The following is a 22,294-nucleotide window of genomic DNA, read 5'->3' as shown; positions in this document are numbered from 1 at the left end:
CATGAGAGATAAAAATTTCTATTTTTGCCGATGGGTGCAAGCTTCTACAGTAGGACCCCCATCGATCAGAAAGTTATCAATTATCGGCCGGATAGGCAATAACTTGCTTTGACGAGACAACTACTTCATTCAGTGCTTTTTCTATAAAACACATGCTGAAAAATTATAATACTCATACAGTATTTTACATACACAACCTACCTTGCTAATAAAGGATCGGAGTGATGCAAAGACATGTTTTAAACAAATTTCTGATTGTCCATTTTTCAGAAATGCCAAGAAGATATCGAAAACTTTCTTCATCAATGGGTTCTGGCAATCTGAATTAAGGAGCTGAGCCTAGATAGTGTGAAAAAACAAAAACGTACAGATAATTGAAATTGAATGGGAACCTTAATTTTCTGACAAATGTTTCATCTGCTTAATAAATTAGCTAGCAGTCGTAGTCGCATTTTTGGCATTCAGTTCAAAATGCCCCACAAACATGAAGTCAAAGCATAAAAATCTGCAATCACTAGGAGGTAACAGCACACTCCAGGAATCTTAGCCAGCTTCAAAGCAGTACTTACAAGCTCTACGAAAAAGAGCACAATGCATGTTTTGTTGTCTAGCAGCAATGATCAGTCTCCAAGGCAGCAAGCTATTAAGTGTTAACATACCAACAACAGTTGAAAATTTTAAGTAGTTACTTGCAAACAGATGTGTACTATTCGATGATATCCGACTATAAAGATGGGATAATCCCTTAATAAATTACAGCGTAATTTAGTGAATTCCCCAACTGAGGGTAAATTTTGTGTTACTAGCTGCAATCAGTCCTATTTTTGTCAAAATGGTCCAGTGATGTTGTCACAAAAGGACAGGGTTTAACAAAGCAATTTTCAAAGGAGGGTGTTCCTGGATTGTTTGAGGTATTTTAGGTGTGGGTCTTAAATATTCAGCATTCTGTAGCGTAAATGTTGAATGTTGTGTACTATCTTTATTTAAAGGTGCAAGCTGTACTTGCACCAGAAACTAAAATCCTAAGCCAGGTATGAGCGGATATAGATTTGCACTATATTATGTGAAAATTTCTTTCATGTTGGTAATTATATACCTACAAACATGATTCTAACACAAAATGCATCACTTCTTTATTCATTAGGGATTGTTCTTAGGTTAAGCTCCCATGATGAGTTTTTGATGCTGCACAGTTTCACTGTGCAAAAAACGCAGCGTCTTACAGTTCCAGCAAAGTGGATGGGATTTACAGAAATCTCCTGCCCACTGTGCTTTTATTTTGCCCAGTGCAAACTGACACACTGTAGTTGGTGTTTGAAATCCACAACCTGTCTTTTATGTGCGGATTTTCCCTGAAATGCAATAGATAAAAAAAACTCAAATGTGGAAATGCACTAAAAACGCATGTGATCTATACATGACTGTATCAATAAAGTTTTTTCAAATACTAAGAAGTCTGTAACCTTTTCTGCCACCTTTTAGTGAATAATTCGCAGGTTATCCTAAAATGTTGTAAAATTTACACACACAAAATCAGTTGCAACTGATCAGCCAAGAAAATCTGGAAACCCTAAATCCTGCCTACAATGATGAACAAAAAATTAAAAACAGACAAAAATGTAAAATAAGATAAATATAGCTTGCGCTGTGGTTAATTGTGCATAGTGGTGAATTTTGAAACAAGGACAGGTTAAGAGGGGTTAGTAGGGGTTAATAGGTTAATATACTGCAAAAATGTAAAATAGACTTTAGAAAGGGCACAAATTAGGAAAAGAATAAGATGTGAATAAAAAAACACAGGTGAACAACACCAAAGACTAGGAAAAAAAAATATTCAAATACAATAATGAATCTGTATTCAGAACACTGTAGAATAAAATTCCTGAATTTGGTACAGAAAAATAAATTTTTTTCTTTCCTGGAGCATTTTTCTTGCACACAGAATTTATGCTGCTCTCTTAAGAGAAAATCCTTACCCTAAAGGTTTGAGTGAAGAAAGAGATGGTATCCAGTACAGTCAAGGACACTTCCGTAGTACAGTTACCTTCGAGCAATGCTTGATGTAAAATATCAGCTTCAGTGAAACCTGAACCTGTAAAAGTGCATAATCTTTAAAAAAAAAATTGTAATTTAGAGGACAAAGAATTTCAGAAAAATTGCAGAGACAAGTACGATTTTGAACTGAGGGTGAGATGAAAATTTTATAATTGAACTTCTATTCTCTTTAACCCTTCATCTCCCTGCGAGGAGTTCATTCCCTGTTAAATTAAAGCTGTTAAACTGGTTAACCTTTGCTCTGCCTTCTGCCTGTCACTGCATCCTGCAACCTGCTTTCATAGGTCCATTGTGTTTTATCAGTTGTCTACCTCGAAATTTTAGAGCACTTCATGCTTCCCTCTGCCGACAAGCTTATTGGAGATGGAAATGTCATTCTCCAGCAGGACTTGGCACCTGTCCACACTGCCAAAAGTACCAATACCTGGCTTAGAAACAACAGTATCACTGTGCTTGATTGGCCAGCAATCTCCCCTGACCTTAACCCCATAGAGAATCTCTGGGGTATTGTCAAGAGGAAGATGAGATACACCAGACCCAACAGTGCAGACGAGCTGAAGTTTGCTATCAAAGCAACCTGTGCTTCCATAACACCTCAGCAGTGCCACAGGCTGATCGCCTCCATGCCACGCCGCATTGATGCAGTAATTGATGCCAAAGGAGCCCTGACCAAGTATTGAGTGCATTTACTGAACAAACATTTCAGTAGGCCAATATTTCAGATTTTAAAATCATTTTTTGAAGCTGGTGTTATAAAGTATTCTAATTTACTGAGATAATGACTTTTTGGTTTTCATTGACTGTAAGCCATAATCATCAACATTAACAGAAATAAACACGTGAAATAGATCACTCTGTTTGTAACGACTATATAATATATGAGTGTCATTTTTTGTATTGAAAAACTGAAATTAACTAAATTATATTCTATTTTTGTGAGATGCACATGTATGTATGATATTTTTGGCACAATAAGATTAACTTTTATTCAAGAAAACGTCAGACTAGTTCACCACGTTTAAACCCTCTATTTACACTTGATCACCAAGGAACAATAAACTAAAGGGAATCTCTCAGCAGATTTTTGCTATATACTGTGCCTTGCGAAAGTATTCGGCCCCCTGGAACTTTTCAACCTTTTCCCACATATCATGCTTCAAACATTAAGATACCAAATGTAAATTTTTGGTGAAGAATCAACAACAAGTGGGACAATTGTGGAGTTGAACGAAATTTATTGGTTATTTTTAATTTTTGTGGAAATTCAAAAACTGAAAAGTGGGGCGTGCAATATTATTCGGCCCCTTTACTTTCAGTGCCGCAAACTCACTCCAGAAGTTCATTGTGGATCTCTGAATGATCCAATGTTGTCCTAAATGACTAATGATGATAAATATAATCCACCTGTGTGTAATCAAGTCTCTGTATGAATGCACCTGCTCTGTGATAGTCTCAGGGTTCTGTTTGATGCACAGAGAGCATCATGAAGACCAAGGAACACAACAGGCAGGTCCGTGATACTGTTGTGGAGAAGTTTAAACCCGGATTTGGATACAAAATGATTTTCAAAACTTTAAACATCCCGAGGAGCACTGTGCAAGCGATTAAATTGAAATGGAAGGAGTATCATACCACTGGAAATCTACCAAGACCCGGCCGTCCCTCTAAACTTTCATCTCAAACAAGGAGAAGACTGATCAGAGATGCAGCCAAGAGGCCCATGATCACTCTGGATGAACTGCAGAGATCTACAGCTGAGGTGGGACAGTCTGTCCATAGGACAACAATCAGTCGTACACTGCACAAATCTGGCCTTTATGGAAAAGTGGCAAGAAGAAAGCCATTTCTCAAAGATATCCATAAAAAGTGTCATTTAAAGTTTGCAACAAGCCACCTGGGAGACACACCAAACATGTGGAAGAAGGTGCTCTGGTCAGATGAAACCAAAATCAAACTTTTTGGCAACAATGCCAAACAATATGTTTGGCGTAAAGGCAACACAGCTCATCACCCTGAACATACCATCCCCACTGTCAAACATGGTGGTGGCAGCATGATGGTTTGGGCCTGCTTTTCTTCAGCAGAGACAGGGAAGTTGATTAAAATCGATGGGAAGATGGATGGAGCCAAATACAGGACCATTCTTGAAGAAAACCTGTTGGAATCTGCAAAAGACTTGAGACTGGGACGGAGATTTGTCTTCCAACAAAAACAATGATCCCAAACATAACGCAAAATCTACAATGGAATGGTTCACAAATAAACATATCCATGTGTTAGAATGGCCAAGTCAAAGTCCAGACCTGAATCCAATCGAGAATCTGTGGAAAGAGCTGAAAACTGCTGTTCACAAACGATCTCCATCAAACCTCACTGAGCTCGAGCTGTTTGCCAAGGTAGAATGGGCAAGAATTTCAGTCTCTCGATGTACAAAACTGATAGAGGCATACCCCAAGCAACTTGCAGCTGTAATCGCAGCAAAAGGTGGCGCAACAAAGTATTAAGTCAAAGGGGCCAAATAATATTGCATGCCCCACTTTTCAATTTTTGAATTTCCACAAAAATTTAAAATAACCAATAAATTTCGTTCAACTTCACAATTGTGGCCCACTTGTTGTGGATTCGTCACCAAAAGTTTACGTTTGGTATCTTTATGTTTGAAGCATGATATGTGGGAAAAGGTTGAAAAGTTCCAGGGGGCCGAATCCTTTCACAAGCCACTGTAATTTGAGAGCACCATGATGTAGAGGATAAGAGCCTGATAACAGTGATGTGTCACTTACAAGGCTGTGTTTTGCTCTTAGGGCTCATACTCACTTGCGAGAGACTCGCACAATTCTCGTGCGAGTCTCTCGCATGAAAACCCGGCACTGCCACCAGCTCTCGGACCGGAGTGTGCGGCTACATGCATTTCTATGCAGCCGCACACTCTGGTCCGAGTGCCAGCGGCAGTGCCAGGTTTTCATGTGAGAGACTCGCATGATAATCGTGCGAGTCTCTCGCAAGTGAGTATGAGCCCTCAAAGGGAACCTGTCGGCAGGATTAAGCACTGTAACTTACACAGTGTCAGGTCAGTGCCGTTATCCTGAAAAAAATGATATTATATACTGTATGACATATCTTTCATGAAATGCATCTTGTGGCTGTTTCTTCATCTTTATTTTCAGTTTTGTGTTAAAAGGAATCTGTCACCCCTTTTTTTGCCCTATCAGCTGCCGGCATTGACATCAGGGGCTTATCTATAGCATTCTGTAATGCTGTAGATAAGCCCCCGATGTAACCTGAAAGAAAAGAAAATCAAGTTAGATTATACTCACCGGAGGGGGCGGTCCGGTCCGATGGGTGTCGCAGGTCCGGCGCCTCCCATCTTCATACGATGCCGTCCTCTTCTTTCATTCCTGTAGTAGCTCCGGCGCAGGCGCACTGCTCTGCCCTGTTGAGGGCAGAGCAGAGTCCTGCAATACGCAGGCATCAGGAGAGGTCTGGCACCTGCACACTGCAGTATTCTGCTCTGCCCTCAACAGGGCAGAGCAGTGCGCCTGCGCAGGAGCCATGACAGGAAGGAAAGAAGAGGACGGCATCATATGAAGATGGGAGGCGTTGGACCGGACCGCGATACCCATCGGACTGGACCGCCCCCTCCGGTGAGTATAATCTAACGTGTTTTTCTTATCTTTCAGGTTACATCGGGGGCTTATCTACAGCATTACAGAATGCTGTAGACAAGCCCCTGATGTCAATGCCAGCAGCTGATAGGGCAAAAAAAGGGTGACAGATTCCCTTTAATGATATGCTTGTGTCCTAAGGCGGGGTTCATGTATGTGGTGCTCTGATTAGGTATTCATAATGCAGACTGCTGACAGGTCACTAATCCCTCACTGACCTACTCCCAAGTTTGCATAATGAATACCATCACAAACTCAATGAAAAAACAAAAAAACGCTTCTGCAGGCAGGTTCCGGCCGTGGCACCTGCACTGCAGCATAATCGCATGGTCACTGTGCACTTAATCCCTTTTGCAAATTTATTTGAGCGAGGAAAAAAAAAGTCATTTTGAAAATGGCGCTCGGGGCACCTGCGCAGTAGCTGCTATCTGTTTGTATAGAGATCCACTCCGAGCTGTGTTAAAGGATTAACCATTTAATTCCCAACGCGTTTCGAAGTATACAGCACTTCTTCCCCTGAGGAAGAAGTGCTGTATACTTCGAAACGCGTTGGGAATTAAATGGTTAATCCTTTAACACAGCTTGGATGTGGTAATTTGTCGAGCATCGCACGAAAGTCCATAAATTTATTCCTTAAAAAACTGATGTTTTGGTGGCCACAGAGTGGACCCTTGGACGTGCAGCAGGCTGACTATTGAATCTACGTGCTTAAATCTCTCCTGCAAAGGGTGAGTATAATTATTTCATCTTTTCTTAAAGTTTACCCAGGTAAGACCCTATTGCGCTCTTTCCTCCTATAGTGTATATTCAATGATCATATAGATCACCTATCGTAGAGACACTATATTGAGCCCAAAACTCAGCAGATGGATGTTTAAGTAGCACCGGGAAGTAGTCATTATTCCATAGGGGCATTTCAGCTATAATATCCCCAAATCTAACCACCCCTTTAATCTGTCTCCATATCGATCGTGCCAGACAAAGCAGAGGTAACAGTCTCGAGACATTTATTTTCCTCATTTCCAAAAAACCCAGTGGGCAACCAATCCCTGCAGCATGAAGTAGATGACTCTCAGAATTTGGAAGATGACCTCCAGGCATCCATGTACTTATGGCCTTGGCCTGTCCAGCTAGATAATATAAAAAGAAATCGGGTAACGCTGCCCCTCCTCCCCTCTTGGGCCTCTGCAGAGTGGTTAGTTTAAGTTTAGGCCTGGCTTTCCCCCAAATAAAGGATGTGGTTTGGGAATTTAAATTAGCAAAAAAGGATTTGGGTACCACCACCGCACTATGTTGAAGAAAGTATGGTAGCTAAGCTTGGGGAGTAATATCATTTTAATTAAATTAATACGTCCGGCTACAGACAGTGGAAGTTTATCCCAGATCGCGAATTTACCCCTGATCATCTCTAGCAATGGTTGTATATTGAGTTGCAGATCAAATTTACTGCCTTGAGAGATATGAACACCCAAGTATTTAAAACTACTTACAATGGGCAGTAAGGAGAGAGTCTCAAGTCGTGGCATTGGAGTGTGGGAAAGAGGCATCAAAGCAGATTTCTCCCAATTTATGTATAGGCCAGCATATTTACTGAAATTATTTATGGTAGTGATCACTCTTGCCAGGGTCTCTTCAGTTTTGTCCATAAATATCACCATATCGTCAGCATATAGGCCTATGGTGTCTATCTGATCCGCTATTTCTATACCAGCAATATTAGGGGAGGATCTTATACGTATTGCCAGCGCCTCAATAGCAAGAGCAAAAAGGGCCGGGGAAAGGGGACACCCCTGACAAGTTCCTCTATGCAGTGAAAATGATTCAGATATGGAGTTATTTACAATAACCCGGGCCTTGGGCTTCATGTATATAACATTAACCCATTTTTGGAATCTTTCACCAAATCCATACCTCTGTAAGCATGCACGGAGAAAAGGCCATTCAAGCGAGTCAAAGGCCTTGGCCACATCCAGCGATGCCAATGCCCATTCATTATCTGGTACCAGAGAGCTATATTGGACCACTGACTGCACTCGTCTGATATTTATGGAAGTACTCTTACCCGGCATAAAACCAGTCTGATCAGGGTGTACAAGATCTAATATGACTGAATTTACTCTTGACTAAAATGTTTGTAAAAATGTTATAATCCACATTTACTAGTGATATAGGCCTGTAAGATCCACAATCTAAAGGGTCCTTCCCCTCCTTTTTAAGAACTATTATATTGGCCTCATAAAAGGACTCCGGCATGCATCCCCCCTCCCAAATCCCACAAAACACTGTCAACAAAAGGGGTGCCAGTATATCCTGATATTTCCTATATAGCTCCACAGGAAATCCATCCGGCCCAGGTGCCTTCCCGGAGGCCATGTCTTTTACTCCTCCTCTTTTACTCCTCCAGAGTAAACTCTGCATCCATAAAGGCCCGTTGGGAAGGACTTAGCTTAGGAAATTCTATATCTAACAAATATTTAAACACTCCAGGCCATCCCCATCAGTCTTAGAATTGTACAATGAACCATAATAGTCAGAAAAACATTTTAGTATCTCTTCAGTTGAGGAAACCAAAGTACCATCTGAGTCACGAATCTGTAGAATTGTGTTAGTAGTATTATGCTGTCGTACTAAATATGCCAGAAATTTACTCGCCTGATTCCCCATTTCAAAATAAGACTGCCGGGCAAAGAATAATTTATGTTTCGTTTTAGTGTCAGTGTATTGAGCATATAGCCTTTGAGCGGTCAGCCATTCTACCCTGTTACTGTTAGTTTGATCCAATATATAGGCTGCCTCCGAATCTTTCAGACGTCGCTCCATCTCGCCATCCTCCTTCGATGTCACTCGCTTAATATGAGAAATTGTAGAGGATAAACAACCCCGTAAATAAGCTTTAAGAGCATCCCAGAATACATTAATATTTCGGGGTTCGGGGTGGGACGAGACAAAGCAACGTAATTGATCTATTGTTCTATCAGAGGATGTTATCAACTTCAGCCAAAAAGGGTTCAACTTCCATGTTATCCTATTAGTCAATGGCCCAAATTTAAGCATGAGAATAACTGGACTATGATCCGAAATCCCCCTACTTCCATGTTTGATATCATCCACCCACGCCGCCAGACCGCTAGACCCAAAAATGTAGTCTATACGAGACAGAGAGCGCTTAGTGGAGGAATGACAAGTATACTCCCTTGTCTCTGGATGGCGCACCCTCCATAGATCTAGCCACCCGCTACCCGCCATGAATTGTGACAGTTGGGATGTGCCCGGGGGCCACCCTGTATTCCATCACCCAGTCTCAATTTATCCAAATGACTGTTCATGACTAAATTGAAATCTCCCATACAGATGACATGTGCGTCTGGATAATTCAAGGCAAAGCTCAATACCTTCCGAATAATTGATATATTGGCCGGAGGGGGATTATAAATACAAAGGATGACATATTTCTGAGAATTAATCAGTGCGTGCACAAACACAAATCGTCCCTCGGGGTCTTTCCGGGCCTCCCTAACCTCCCACCGAACATCCTTATGAACCAACAGTGAAATTCCCCTTGAGTAGCTGGTGTGAAAAGCATGTATAAACCATTACACCCACGGTTTCTGTACCCATCGAACCGTATCTCTGGTCAAATGCGTCTCCACCAGAGCGACAACGTGAGGACGGTAATGTCTAATTTGTGAGAACACTTTAATTATTTTCCGAGGAGTTTTTATGCCTCATATTCCAGGTCATACAATCAGCTCAGAACCCATTCCCGTCTATCTGGATATAATGCATGATGATGCCTGAACCAGGTGCAGAGAACCCACAAAGATAGCAGAATTTGGCGTCGGCTGTGGCCTCTATCTAAACAATTATAAAAAGTAAAACTTTTGAGAAAGAAAAAGCAAAACAGGAACCTAATAACATAGGCGTACAGTCTTACGCCCCCATCAAAAGATAAACAAGGGGATACCATCACTGTATACAGCGTCCGGTATAGCTGGCATCTGGGAACTCGCCGAGAGAGCTCCAATTAGACCATTGATTGAGAGGATTCAAGGTAACAGCCGCCACATTAGGAATCTTTCGCAGGGGATCCCCTATGGGACCGTAGCCACTCAGTCGCCTCCGCCGGATCTATAAAAAATACGGAGGAGCCTTCATGGACAATCCGGAGCCGGGCCGGATATATCATCGAATATACAATGTTCCTGTCCATGAACCGCTTCTTGACCTCGAAGAATTGTGCCTGTTGCTTCTGCAGTTCCATGGAGAAATCCGGATAGATAGAAACAGCATTGTTGAACTTGATAGGACTTTTCTGGAGTGCGAGACGTAGAATGGTATCTCTGTCCTTGCAATTGAGCAGGTGTGCCAGGAATGGCCGAGGTGGGGCCCCCGGAGGCAGGGGTCTTGTGGGGACCCTGTGAGCTCTTTCAACAGCAAACATTGAGGAGAATTCGTCCCCCAAGGAGGTCTTAAGCCAATCCTCCAGAAACTGCTCAGGATGCTGACCTTCCGAGCGCTCAGGCAGTCCAACAATACGGATATTATTCCGGCGCATTCTATTTTCCAAATTATCCGCCTTCTGTTTCCAAGCATTCATGGAGCCCGCCACCTTCGTTAATTTAGCCTCGGATGGTGTAATGGTATCTTCCACCTTGGACACCCTTGTCTCCACCTCCGTAATGCGTCCCCTCATAGCCTGCATATCCTGACGGAGTCTCCCCACCTCCGTATAGACATCCTCAATTCTCTCTGTCAGGGATGTCCTGGTCAATGAGATAGCCTGCATCAACTGCTCCGATGCTTGTTTAAGGGTCAATTTCTCCTGTTCCGTCTCCTCCTCCCCACCAGAATGGCGATTTTTGCACTGAGCTTGAGAGGACGTGCTCCTATTTTGTCGCGCACTTTCAGCGGGGTCAGCTCTAGCAAATTCCTTCAGTTTTTCCGCCGCTCCCGACCCTTTAAGTCGGCTCATGATTGTCTGCAGTGAGTTTTAGCTGGACAATTAAAACGTGTAATCCGGGTATTGCCCACTACAGATGGGAATCGCAGCGGGGCTGGCAACAGTTAATTATGGATTAGGCCACTGAGGGACGCCCGAGGGATAACAAGGACGATAGCCAGGTACTATCCAGATCTTAATTACCCGGGGAGAGAGGAGGAACCCCTGCAGAGGCAACTGCAGTGGGGGAGGGCGCACAGAGCCTCCCCTAATAATGGTGCCAACCGGCACAGTGAGCCAATAGATGAAGAGGGATATCACGCGGGGCCCGTTTTCCAGGGCACTCACCACGTGCCCCCTCAGATTGCCAGCTGGTTTTCTTCACTGCCCGGCGGCGGTGCAGCAATGGAAGTCGGCGCTGCAGCACTCAGCAGCTGAGCTGCGCGCCCAAGATGGCCACCGCCTCGTGGGGAAACCAGCCGCCCGCTTCTATCTCCTCCGCCGCCCGCTCTCAGAAGCCTTCTCCCAACCTGCCACGGAGTGCCCAGGGGTCCCGTTGTCCAAGGAGGTCCAGCCAGCCGTAAGTGCGCTGTCAGGAAGGGGTCCAACGATCAGGATCTGACAGGATGATGAGGAGCTCTCTATACCAGCGTCCTCTCCCGTTCACGGCATAGCCACGCCCCGCAGCTGCATGATTTACTGCTGTTAGACAGCTGCAACACATCTATGGATTCCGTAACAGGCAATTCCTGCCTGTGTTGAGGATATCTGTCAGCCACAAATTATGCAGCCACAGGGACTCGAACATAACATATGAAAACTCCAAGATGCTCTCATAACACTCGAGCTTGCTCGGATAAGACATTATCCAAGCAGGTTCGCTCATCAATAATTAGCAGTTGTCAATATAGAGTGTACACAGAAAGATGCCAGTTAGTGGTGTGGGCAGGGTTATACAGAAGGGCTCAACATTCAGAGCTCCACTAGATCTGCAGCAGAGAAAACAGATTTTATCACAACTGCTGCATCTAGTAAACTAAGTGATACATCACTGAAATCAGAGTCTCTGTCCCTACATCATGCTGCTGTCAGATTACCTAACAAAAACCTGCTTACAGATTCTCTTTAACTATCCACTCCACAATGAAATAAGACAAATAAGACATTATCCTCTTTTCTACCATAATACATCCCCTCCTGTACTATTGATCAACAGGGATTAAATATGTCACGCTAGACCACCAGAACGAAGGTAATTAAAGAGAAACTGTTAAAAATAAGAATATAAACGAGGCACATATTGAAGCAAACAAAAAAACAAGTCGTCACTGGGCAGTCACTGTGGCAGCAGTGTACATATTAGCAATGAACTAGTGTATTGTAGTGGTCCTCTGCAAGCACTTCCAATAAATAAATTAATTAAGGCAAATATATTATTTATTTCACGTGCATAAGCAGGATACACAGTGCAAACAGAAAGCCACGTGTTGTGTGTTTGTACACCTTATCTGGCTTGTGAGATTGAAAATAAGACAATAATATTTTTGACAGTGCTGCAATAAATTTTTCTTTTAGAGGTGATAAACTAAGCACATAGCCTTATAGGATTTATGGCTCCTATTAAAAATTGTGTCGTCAGTTTTTCTAAACACTGCCTCCACTCTGTAAAAAATGAAGTTTAATCAGATATGCTAACTGCTTCACTCATCCTTCGGTGTGGTCTAGAGGCTCAGTGCTACGCTCCTGCAACTGGGTTGTCTCCATCACTGGTGATTGACAGCGCTAAGTTTGCCTGCAGGGAGCACTGACTAACGAAAATTCTCAGGCAACTGCCAATCAAGGCTGTGGAGTTGGAGTCGGAGTCCATTTTGGTGGAGTCGGAGTCATGGAAATAGAGGAGTAGTAGGTTTGGCTTACCGACTCCACAGCCCTAGCAGGGCTGTGGAGTTGGAGTCGTTGAGTCAGAATCGGAGTCCATTTTAGTGGAGCCAAAGTCGGAGTCGGTGTCATTGAAACTGAGGAGTCGGAGGTTTGGCTTACCAACTCCACAGCCCTGCTGCCAATCACTGGGTTCACATAGGCATACTTCAGAGTCCGTAATGCCCGGACTGACTGCAAGTCTCTAGACCCATATTTATAGCCTCATAAACACAGCTTAGGCTGTAAGTTCGGGTCAGGAGACCCATGTCAATCCGGGCATTGCAGTCCATATACAGATGCTGAAATATGTCTATGTGAACCTGGCCTTATAGAAAACCTAGTCTGAGGTCAGGGCTTAGCAGAGAGTTATTTGGAGTTTCTCGTCCTACTACACACAAGGTCTCCCCAATATCACATGTAATTTACAGAACTGATCTCATCATATGTGGCAGATACTGTTGGACTCGGGAGTCACCCCTATTATTGTGGCCTGGGTGCTCCAGGTACCTTGCAATGAATAATCAAGCTGTTACGCACTAGATATAAGCATCATAACCATTACTATGATTTTCTAGAAAGTTGAAGTAATGTGTTGTATTACTTACTATGATTCAGTGTAAAGGAACTTTCTAGACTGCTAAGGTGTTGCAGACGTGTGGCTCCAGCTTTACTCCGCAGAGCAGGCATCGTCTGCGATTTTCTATCTCCTGCCACAAACTGCTTAGATATCCAGGCATCCTGGACCCTAAAAAGACAGTTGATTGAACACATTATTACCTATTAAGGCAACACAGACTGATGGGTCACATTAAGTTCGGCTAAGAAATAAACACTAATGAAGTCGTGTAAACAGATGAACAAATAGTACAAAATATATCTGCCAGGAGTGAGTGTGAATTTGTACAATAAACCCAAGCCTCATACACAGAACATAAAACAGATACAAAATAAAAATCCTAAAAAAGTATGAAAAAAGTGGTCGTAATTATTCGCTCATCTCAGTGTGACATTTCAGCTCCAGAAAATACATTAATGAGCCTTTGCCAAGAATAACATGGTGTGAAAGTGCTGATATTTAAAGGGATGTGAACATCATGCATCAATTAGCATGAATCAATATACAATTGTCACAGAGCGACTGACCAGTGCGACACGACCCAACGATTGGTTGGTCACCAAACAGCAAACAATTACAATGGAGGGCCCTGCAATAGGGAATGAGGAAATGGGCACCTCCTGCACTCTCCTGAGGATGTGCCCTGCTCTTACTAGCGTCCCTATACAGGTTCTTTCAACCTGTCACCCAGCAGGACACCTTAGCCCTCACTTGCCCTGCACCTATCCCTTCCCTAAGTAGGGAATTGGCAAGTGAAGATACTGGTCCCACCGCTGCACTAATACAACACAAGGTAAGGACAGACAGACAGTAAAAGGAACAGGGTAAAAAAAATACAACACTTAGCTTTCTGCTGTAAAGCACCCCACAGCAATATCATGACACCAGATTCACCATGAACAGCTGAGGCACCACCGTTCCCAGCAAGCTCCTTCCTCCAGTTCTGTCGCTGTAGCATGAACTCTAACACTGACGGTCAGCTGATGCATCAGGTGACCATTTAAAGGAAGGTGGGAGTGGCCACCACCTGCATCACCAAATTCAGCAACAATGTAATTACACCAGCGGCCACCGGGGGGGGGGGGACAGACATTAACCCCTGATGGCCAGAAAGGAAAAAAGTTTATATGTGAGAATCCAGATCTGTCACATATCCAAAAATGGATCGAGACAATAATGTTGTACAATAAAGTTCCAGACAAGAGAATACATTTATATTTCACACAAAATATTCAAAAACTAATATTAGCAGTTTATGTGTAAAATTCATAATCACAATTAATATTCATTCATACACAAATCCCACCATGTGGTCCAATCTAGTCTACACCTCATAAGAATGATGCCTTGTAATGTCATGAACGTCTTTGAACCTAAACAGCACTAGCCTGAATTACAGGCTTCTCCTGTATGACCCAAAGCACATCATCAGCATGCACATACACAATATTTCCATGGAGTTCTAAGTGACATAAGGGAAAATGCCCATCAATATTGCTAAACAAGTTTTAAATAGGCACATGTTTATGTTTAATATATATATATATTATTATTATTTATTGTTATAGCACCATTTATTCCATGGCGCTTTACAGGTAAGGAGGGGTTTACATAAAAACAAGTACAATAATCTTAAATAATACAAATCATAACTGGTACAGGAGGAGAGAGGACCCTGCCCGCGAGGGCTCACAATATATATATATATATATATATATATATATATATATATATATATATAGCTCTGGCAAAAATTAAGAGACCACTGCAAAATGTTCAGTTTGTCTGATTTTTCTCTTTATAGGTATATTTTTGAGTAAAATGTAAATTGCTCTTTTATTCTATAAACTACTGACAACATGTCTTCGAATTTCCAAGCGCTAAATTTCGTATTTATTTTCAGAAAATGAGAAATGGTCAAAGGAACAAAAAATGCAGTGCTTGCAGACCTCAAATAATGCTAAGAAAACAAGTTCATAATCATTTAGAAACAACAAAACTAATGTTTTAACTCAGGAAGAGTTCAGAAATCAATATCTTGTGGAATAACCATGATTTTTAATCACGTGTCCTGGCATGCTTGCCACCAGTCTCTCACACTGCTTTTGGGTGACCTTATGCCACACTCCTGGTACAAAAATTTAAGCAATTATTCTTTGTTTGATGGCCTGTGACTATCCATCATCCTCTTGATTACATTCCAGAGGTTTTCAATGGGGTTCAGGTCTGGAGATTGGGCTGGCCATGACAGGGATTTGATGTGGTCCTTCATCCACACATTGATTGACCTAGCTGTGTGCAGCGTCGGACTGGAACACCTTGGGCCCACCAGAGAAAATCATTCTTGGGGCCCACTACGTAGCTGCATAGAGTTAAAAACCAGACCACCAATTATGCGGTAAAACACGCTAATATCCGGGTATAATATAAGGTTGTACATGTCTTAATTATGTAGCAGGAGTTGGGGTAGCCCCCTCATATAATATAAAGCAGCCCCCTCACATAGTATAATGAAGCCATCTAATAGAATATAATGCAGCCATCTCATAGAATATAATACTGCCCCCCTCATAGGGTATAATACTGCCCCCCTCATAGGGTATAATACTGCCCCCCTCATAGGGTATAATACTGCCCCCCTCATAGGGTATAATACTGCCCCCCTCATAGGGTATAATACTGCCCCCCTCATAGGGTATAATGCACCCCCTCATAGGGTATAATACTGCCCCCCTCATAGGGTATAATACTGCCCCCCTCATAGGGTATAATACTGCCCCCCTCATAGGGTATAATACTGCCCCCCTCATAGGGAATAATGCACCCCCTCATAGGGTATAATACTGCCCCCCTCATAGGGTATAATACTGCCCCCCTCATAGGGAATAATGCTGCCCTCATAGGGTATAATGCTGCCTCCTCATAGGGTATAATACTGCCCCCCTCATAGGGTATAATGCTGCCCCCTCATAGGGTATAATGCTGCCCCCTCATAGGGTATAATGCTGCCCCCTCATAGGGTATAATGCTGCCCCCCTCATAGGGTATAATACTGCCCCCCTCATAGGGTATAATGCTATATAGATATATAGATATAGAGTTAGATAGATATAGATAGAAAGATAGATGTAGAAATAGATAGATATAGAGATAGATAGTAGATAATGGATAGAAAGTAGATAATGGATAGATATAGATAGAAAGATTCATAGAGATAGAGATAGATGGAGATATAAAGATAGATATAGAAAGAAATATAGATAGATAGATAGATAGATAGATAGATCGATAGGTAGATATAGAGACAGATAGAAAATAGATAATGGATAGATAGATAGATATAGAGATAGATAGCTATAGATAGAAAGATATAGAGATAGATAGATATATAGATAGAGATAGATAATAGATAGAGATATACAGATATAATAATAATAATAATAATAATAATATAGACATATATAGATAGATATAGAGATAAATATATATAGATAGATGGCTATAAATAAAAATAGATATAGAGATATATAGAGATAATAGATATAGAGATAGATAGATAGATATAGAGACAGATAGCTATAGAAAGATAGATATAGAGATAGATATAGAGATAATATCTAGATATAGAGATATGTATAGAGATAGATAGATATAGAGTTAGAAAGATAGATAGATATAGAGAGAGATAGAGATAGATAGAGATAGCTAGATAGATAGATAGATATAAATAATAGAGATAATAGATAGATATAATAGATAGATATAGAGATAGATGGATAGATCAATAGATAGATAAAGAGAGAGAGATAGAGATAGATAGATAATGAGATATAGAGATAGATATAGAGATATAGTGTTAGATAGAAAGATAGATATAGAGATAGATAGATATATAGATATGGATATAGAGATAGATATGGATATAGAGATAACAGATAGATATAGAGATAGATAGATATAGAGATAATATATAGATAGATAGATATAGAGATAGCTATAGAGAGAGATATAGAGATAGATATAGAGGGAAACAGATATAGATATAGAGATAGATATAGAGATAGATAGGTAGATAGATATAGAGATAATAGATAGATATAGAGATAGATAGATATAGATATAAAGATAGAGATAGAGAGAGCGGTAGATAGAGAGAGAGATAGAGAGAGAGATAGATACAGAGATCGATAAATAGATAGAGAGATAGATATAGATATAGATAATAGATAGAGATAGATAGATAAAGATAGATAATAAATATAGAGATAACAGATAGATATAGAGATAGAGTAAGATAAAGATATAGAGATAGGTAGATATAGATAATAGAGATAGCTAGATAGATAGACATAATAGATAGATAGAAAGATAGATATAGAGATAGATGTAGAGATAGAAAGATAGATATAGAGCGATAGATAGAGATAGATATAGATAATAGATAGAGATAAATAGATAGATAGAGAAAGATAGATAGATATAGAGATAGATATAGAGATAGAAAGAAAGATAGATAGATAGATAGATATACAGAGAGATAGATATAGAGATAGAGATAAATAGATAGATAGATAGATATAGAGAGAGATATAGAGAGAAATAGATATAGATATAGAGATAATAGATATATATAGAGATAGATAGATATAGCTATAGAGAGAGATAGATACAGAGAAAAGATATAGAGATAAATAGATAGAGAAAGATAGATAGATAGATAGATAGATCTACAGAGAGATAGATATAGAGATATATAGATAGATAGCTATAGAGAGAGATAGAGATAGATATAGAGAGAAATAGATATAGATATAGAGATAGATAGAGATAGATATATAGATATAGATATAAAGATAGATATAGAGATAGATATAGATATAGAGATAGAGCGATAGATAGCGAGAGATATAGATATAGAGATAGATAGATACAGAGAAAAGATATAGAGATAGATAACGGATAGATAAATAGATAGATAGGTATAGAGATAGATAGATATAGATATTAGATAGAGATATATATAGATAAAGATAGATAGATATAGATGGTAGCTAGATAGATAATAAATATAGAAATAATAGATATAGAGATAAATAGACATAATAGATAGATATAGAGATATATATAGAAAGATATAGAGATAGATAGATATAGAGATAGATAGATAGATATAGAGATAGATGTAGAGATAGAAAGATAGATATAAACATAGAGCGATAGAGATAGATATAGAAATAGATAGATACAGATAATGGATAGAGATAGATATAGAGATAGATAATAGATAGAGATAGAAAGATAGATAGATAGATAGATATGAGAGATATATAGAGATAGATAGATAGATAGAGAGAAACAGATAGAGAGAGCTAGAGAGATATAAAAAACAAACAAAACACAATACTCACCTCTCCTCCTCGCTCCCACGCTGATCCCGGCTTCAGTGTCAGGAGCTGCCCCCCTCTGCCAGACACACAGCGGGTGCGCGATGTAGTGACGTCATCGCGCACTGGCTGTGAGTCAGGAGCAGAGAGGACTGAGGGCGGCGCCGGCCCTGATGCAGAGCAGCTTACTGGGCTGGGGGCGGGGCCTCTGGGGGTGTGGAGACCTGAAATGATATTCACTGCTTCGCAGTGAATATTCATTTCTCTTTAGCAGCGGGGACAGGGGCTCCTGCCTCCTGACACCCGCTGCTGCTCCGCTGGCAGGGGCCCCCATAGCAGCTGCATGGTGTGCAACACACCACTGGCTGGGGGCCCCTGGAGCAGCGGGGGCCCTAGGCAACTGCTGGCCCTGTATGCCAGCAGGTGCCAGGGCCCACCAGATGCCAGGGCCCACCGGAGAATCCACCGGTTCCCCGGTGGGCCAGTCCGACGCTGGCTGTGTGGCATGGCGCATTGTCCTGCTGGAAAAAAACAGTCCTCAGAGTTGGGGAACATTGCCTGAGCAGAAGGAATAAACTGTTTTCCCAGGATAACCTTGTATGCGGCTTGATTCATATATTTTTCACAAAGAATAAACTGCCCAATTCCAGCCTTGCTGAAGCATCCCCAGATCATCACTGTTCCTCCACCAAATTTCACAGTGCGTTCAAGACACTTTGGCTTGTACGCCTCTCCAGGTCTCCATCTAACCATTAGACGACCAGGTATTGGGGCGAAGCTGAAAATTAGACTCATCAGAGAAGAATACCTTACTCCAGTCCTCTATAGTCCAATCCTTATGGTCTTTGGCAAACTTTAGCCTGGATCTCCTTTGCTTCTCATTGATGAAAGGCTTTTTCTAGCTTTACATGACTTGAGACATGCCTCTAGGAGCCTGTTACCAACTGTTCTTGCCGTGCACTTAACCCCAGCTGCCATTTGCCATTCCTTTTGTAGGTCACTTGATGTCATTCGAATAAGATGATGGTCATCCCGGTCAGTGAAGAGTCGTTTTCACCCTTTGTTGGTCTGTAGCTTTGTGGTCCCCATTGTCTGCTGCTTAACCTTGTTGTAATGGACTGCCGTCTCTGAAATTTTAAGGATGGAGGCAACATGATGCTCACTGTATCCCTTTGCTAGTAAAGCCAGAATTGAGTCCTTCTTTTCCTCACTCAAGACTTTTCTTTCAACTCCTTTGGCATGTTTAAAAGTTATTTTTTCATTCCTATTACTTTTGGGATATTACTAGCACTCGTTTTGCCATCCAGCTTGTCCTATTGCAAGAGGATTGTGAACACCACATCAGGTTTTTTATACTTTCCTTCGTTAAATAAGATTTGGTTCAGGTGATCACATAATCAGAAGCACATTAATTAGAATAAGGTGTACTCTGGTTGGAATTCAACTGACACTGGAATGAAATGGCTGTCAGACATGTAGTGAAGCAGATTTTTATAACACTGTGCAGTGGTCTCTTAATTTTTGCCAGATATATATATATATATATATATATAGGCCCAGAAATGTTTGGACAGTGACACATATTTTGGCATTTTAGATGTTTATCAAAATATATTCAGGAAACAGCTGTATAATTGATATGGGCTTAAAGTGCAGACTCACTGCTTTAATTAGAGGGTATTCACATCCTAATTGAAGTAAGGATTTAGGAATTATGGCTCTTTAATAAGTAGCTGTCTCTTTTGAAAGGGGCCAAAAGTAATTGGACAATTATCTCAAAAGCTCTTTAATGGGCTGAATGAGCTAATCCCTACTTAATCCATCATCAATTAACAAATAAAAGGTCGGGTGCTGATTCCAGGTGTGGCATTTGCATTTGGAATCTGTTGCTGTGAACCCACAATAAGCAGCAAAAGGAGCTCTCAATGGAAGAGAAACAGACCACCATTAGGCTGAAAAAAGAAGAAATCCATCAGAAAAATAGCAGAAATGTTAGAAGTGGCCAAATTGACAGTTTGGTAAATTCTCAAAAAGGCATGGATGTCAATGGAAAACAATAGTTGTGGCTAGAGTTGAGCGATACCGTCCGATACTTCAAAGTATCGGATCGGAATGGATCGGCCGATCTTTAAAAAAAGTATCGGTATCGCCGATTCCGATACCGGAAGTCCCATTCAAGTCTATGGGACTTCCGGTATCGGAATAAGAAAAACCCTGTTTTTGCCTTGTACAGCCTCTCTGGGGTCTGTACGGGCCTTTCGGGGGGCTGTGCCGGCCTGCCAGGGGGTCTGTGCAGGCTCCGGTGGTCTGTGCCGGCCTGCCGGTGGTCTGTGCAGGCTCCGGTGGGCTGTGCCGGCCTGCCGGGGGGCTGTGCCGGCCTGCCGGTGGTCTGTGCAGGCTCCGGGGTGCTGTGCCGGCCTGCCGGGGGGCTGTGCCGGCCTGCCGGTGGTCTGTGCAGGCTCCGGGGGGCTGTGCCGGCCTGCCGGGGGGCTGTGCCGGCCTGCCGGTGGGCTGTGCAGGCTTCGGGGGTCTGTGCAGGCATCGTCCGATGGGACTACAAGTCCCATCGGGCGATGCCTGCTACCATGACAGTGATTGACACATTAGCCAATGATGGGACAGTAGTAGTCCCATCATCCGGCTAATGTGTTGAATGTAAAAAAAAAAAAAAAAATAAAAAAAAAATTACATGCTACATACATACTACATATATACATACTACATACATACTACATACATACTACATACATACTACATGCATGCTACATATATACTACATGCATGCTACATGCATGCTACATACATACTACATACATACTACATGCATGCTACATACATACTACATGCATGCTACATGCATGCTACATACTACATACATACCACATACATACTACATACATACTACATGCATGCTACATACATACTACATGCTACATACCACATACATACTACATACATGCTACATACATACTACATATATACTACATGCATGCTACATACATACTGCATGCTACATACATACTACATACATACTACATGCTACATACATACTACATATATACTACATACATACTGCATGCTACATGCATGCTACATACATACTACATGCTACATACATACCACATATATACTACATACATACAATACATTCATACAATACATACATAGACATACAGTACATATAACATAGAGTAACATACTTACCAATACTTGTCACATTGTTCCCCAAAGCCATTGTCTTTTCCGGAATAAATATTAACATAACAAACCACAAAAATACTCACCCACGATCCGAAGCAGTCCACGAGTGTGTCCCACGACGATCTTGGGTAGAGAACGGCAGCATCAGCTGATGCTGCCGTTCTCTACGGGCTGCAGGAATCCAATGACGGAAGGTAGGTATCCTTCCGCACTGTATTCCTCCGCCACTTAAAAAAAAAAAAAGTCCCTAGTCTCACTTTATGCCATTGCTGTGTGGGAATTTCCCACGCAGCAATGGCATAAAGTGAGACTAGGGACTTTTTTTTTTTTTTTTAAGTGGCGGAGGAATACAGTGCGGAAGGATACCTACCTTCCGTCATTGGATTCCTGCAGCCCGTAGAGAACGGCAGCATCATCTGATGCTGCAGTTCTCTACCCAAGATCGTCGTGGGACACACTCGTGGACTGCTTCGGATCGTGGGTGAGTATTTTTGTGGTTTGTTATGTTAATATT

At 41.5% G+C, this 22,294-nt stretch overlaps 1 protein-coding gene across 4 annotated transcripts in view; it reads right to left on the bottom strand.

Annotated features, from left to right (window-relative positions):
* Positions 1 to 22,294, bottom strand: part of DOCK11 (dedicator of cytokinesis 11) — a 481,846-nt gene that overhangs the window by 164,557 nt on the left and 294,995 nt on the right. For all 4 annotated transcript variants that reach the window (XM_073543480.1, XM_073543481.1, XM_073543483.1 and 1 more), the window contains 3 exons: positions 13,185 to 13,324; positions 1,977 to 2,092; positions 202 to 339 (listed from right to left, as the gene is read on the bottom strand). In XM_073543480.1, coding sequence (XP_073399581.1) covers positions 202 to 339; positions 1,977 to 2,092; positions 13,185 to 13,324 — 394 coding nt within the window. The remainder of the gene's footprint in view (positions 1 to 201; positions 340 to 1,976; positions 2,093 to 13,184; positions 13,325 to 22,294) is intronic.

Source organism: Dendrobates tinctorius, unplaced genomic scaffold (genome assembly GCF_039654945.1).
Source record: "Dendrobates tinctorius isolate UK_male_01 unplaced genomic scaffold, ASM3965494v1 ptg000133l, whole genome shotgun sequence".
In the NCBI taxonomy this organism is placed as follows: Eukaryota; Metazoa; Chordata; class Amphibia; order Anura; family Dendrobatidae; genus Dendrobates; species Dendrobates tinctorius.
The sequence above is the reverse complement of the archived record's forward strand: the minus strand, read 5'-3'. Positions and strand labels throughout refer to the sequence as shown.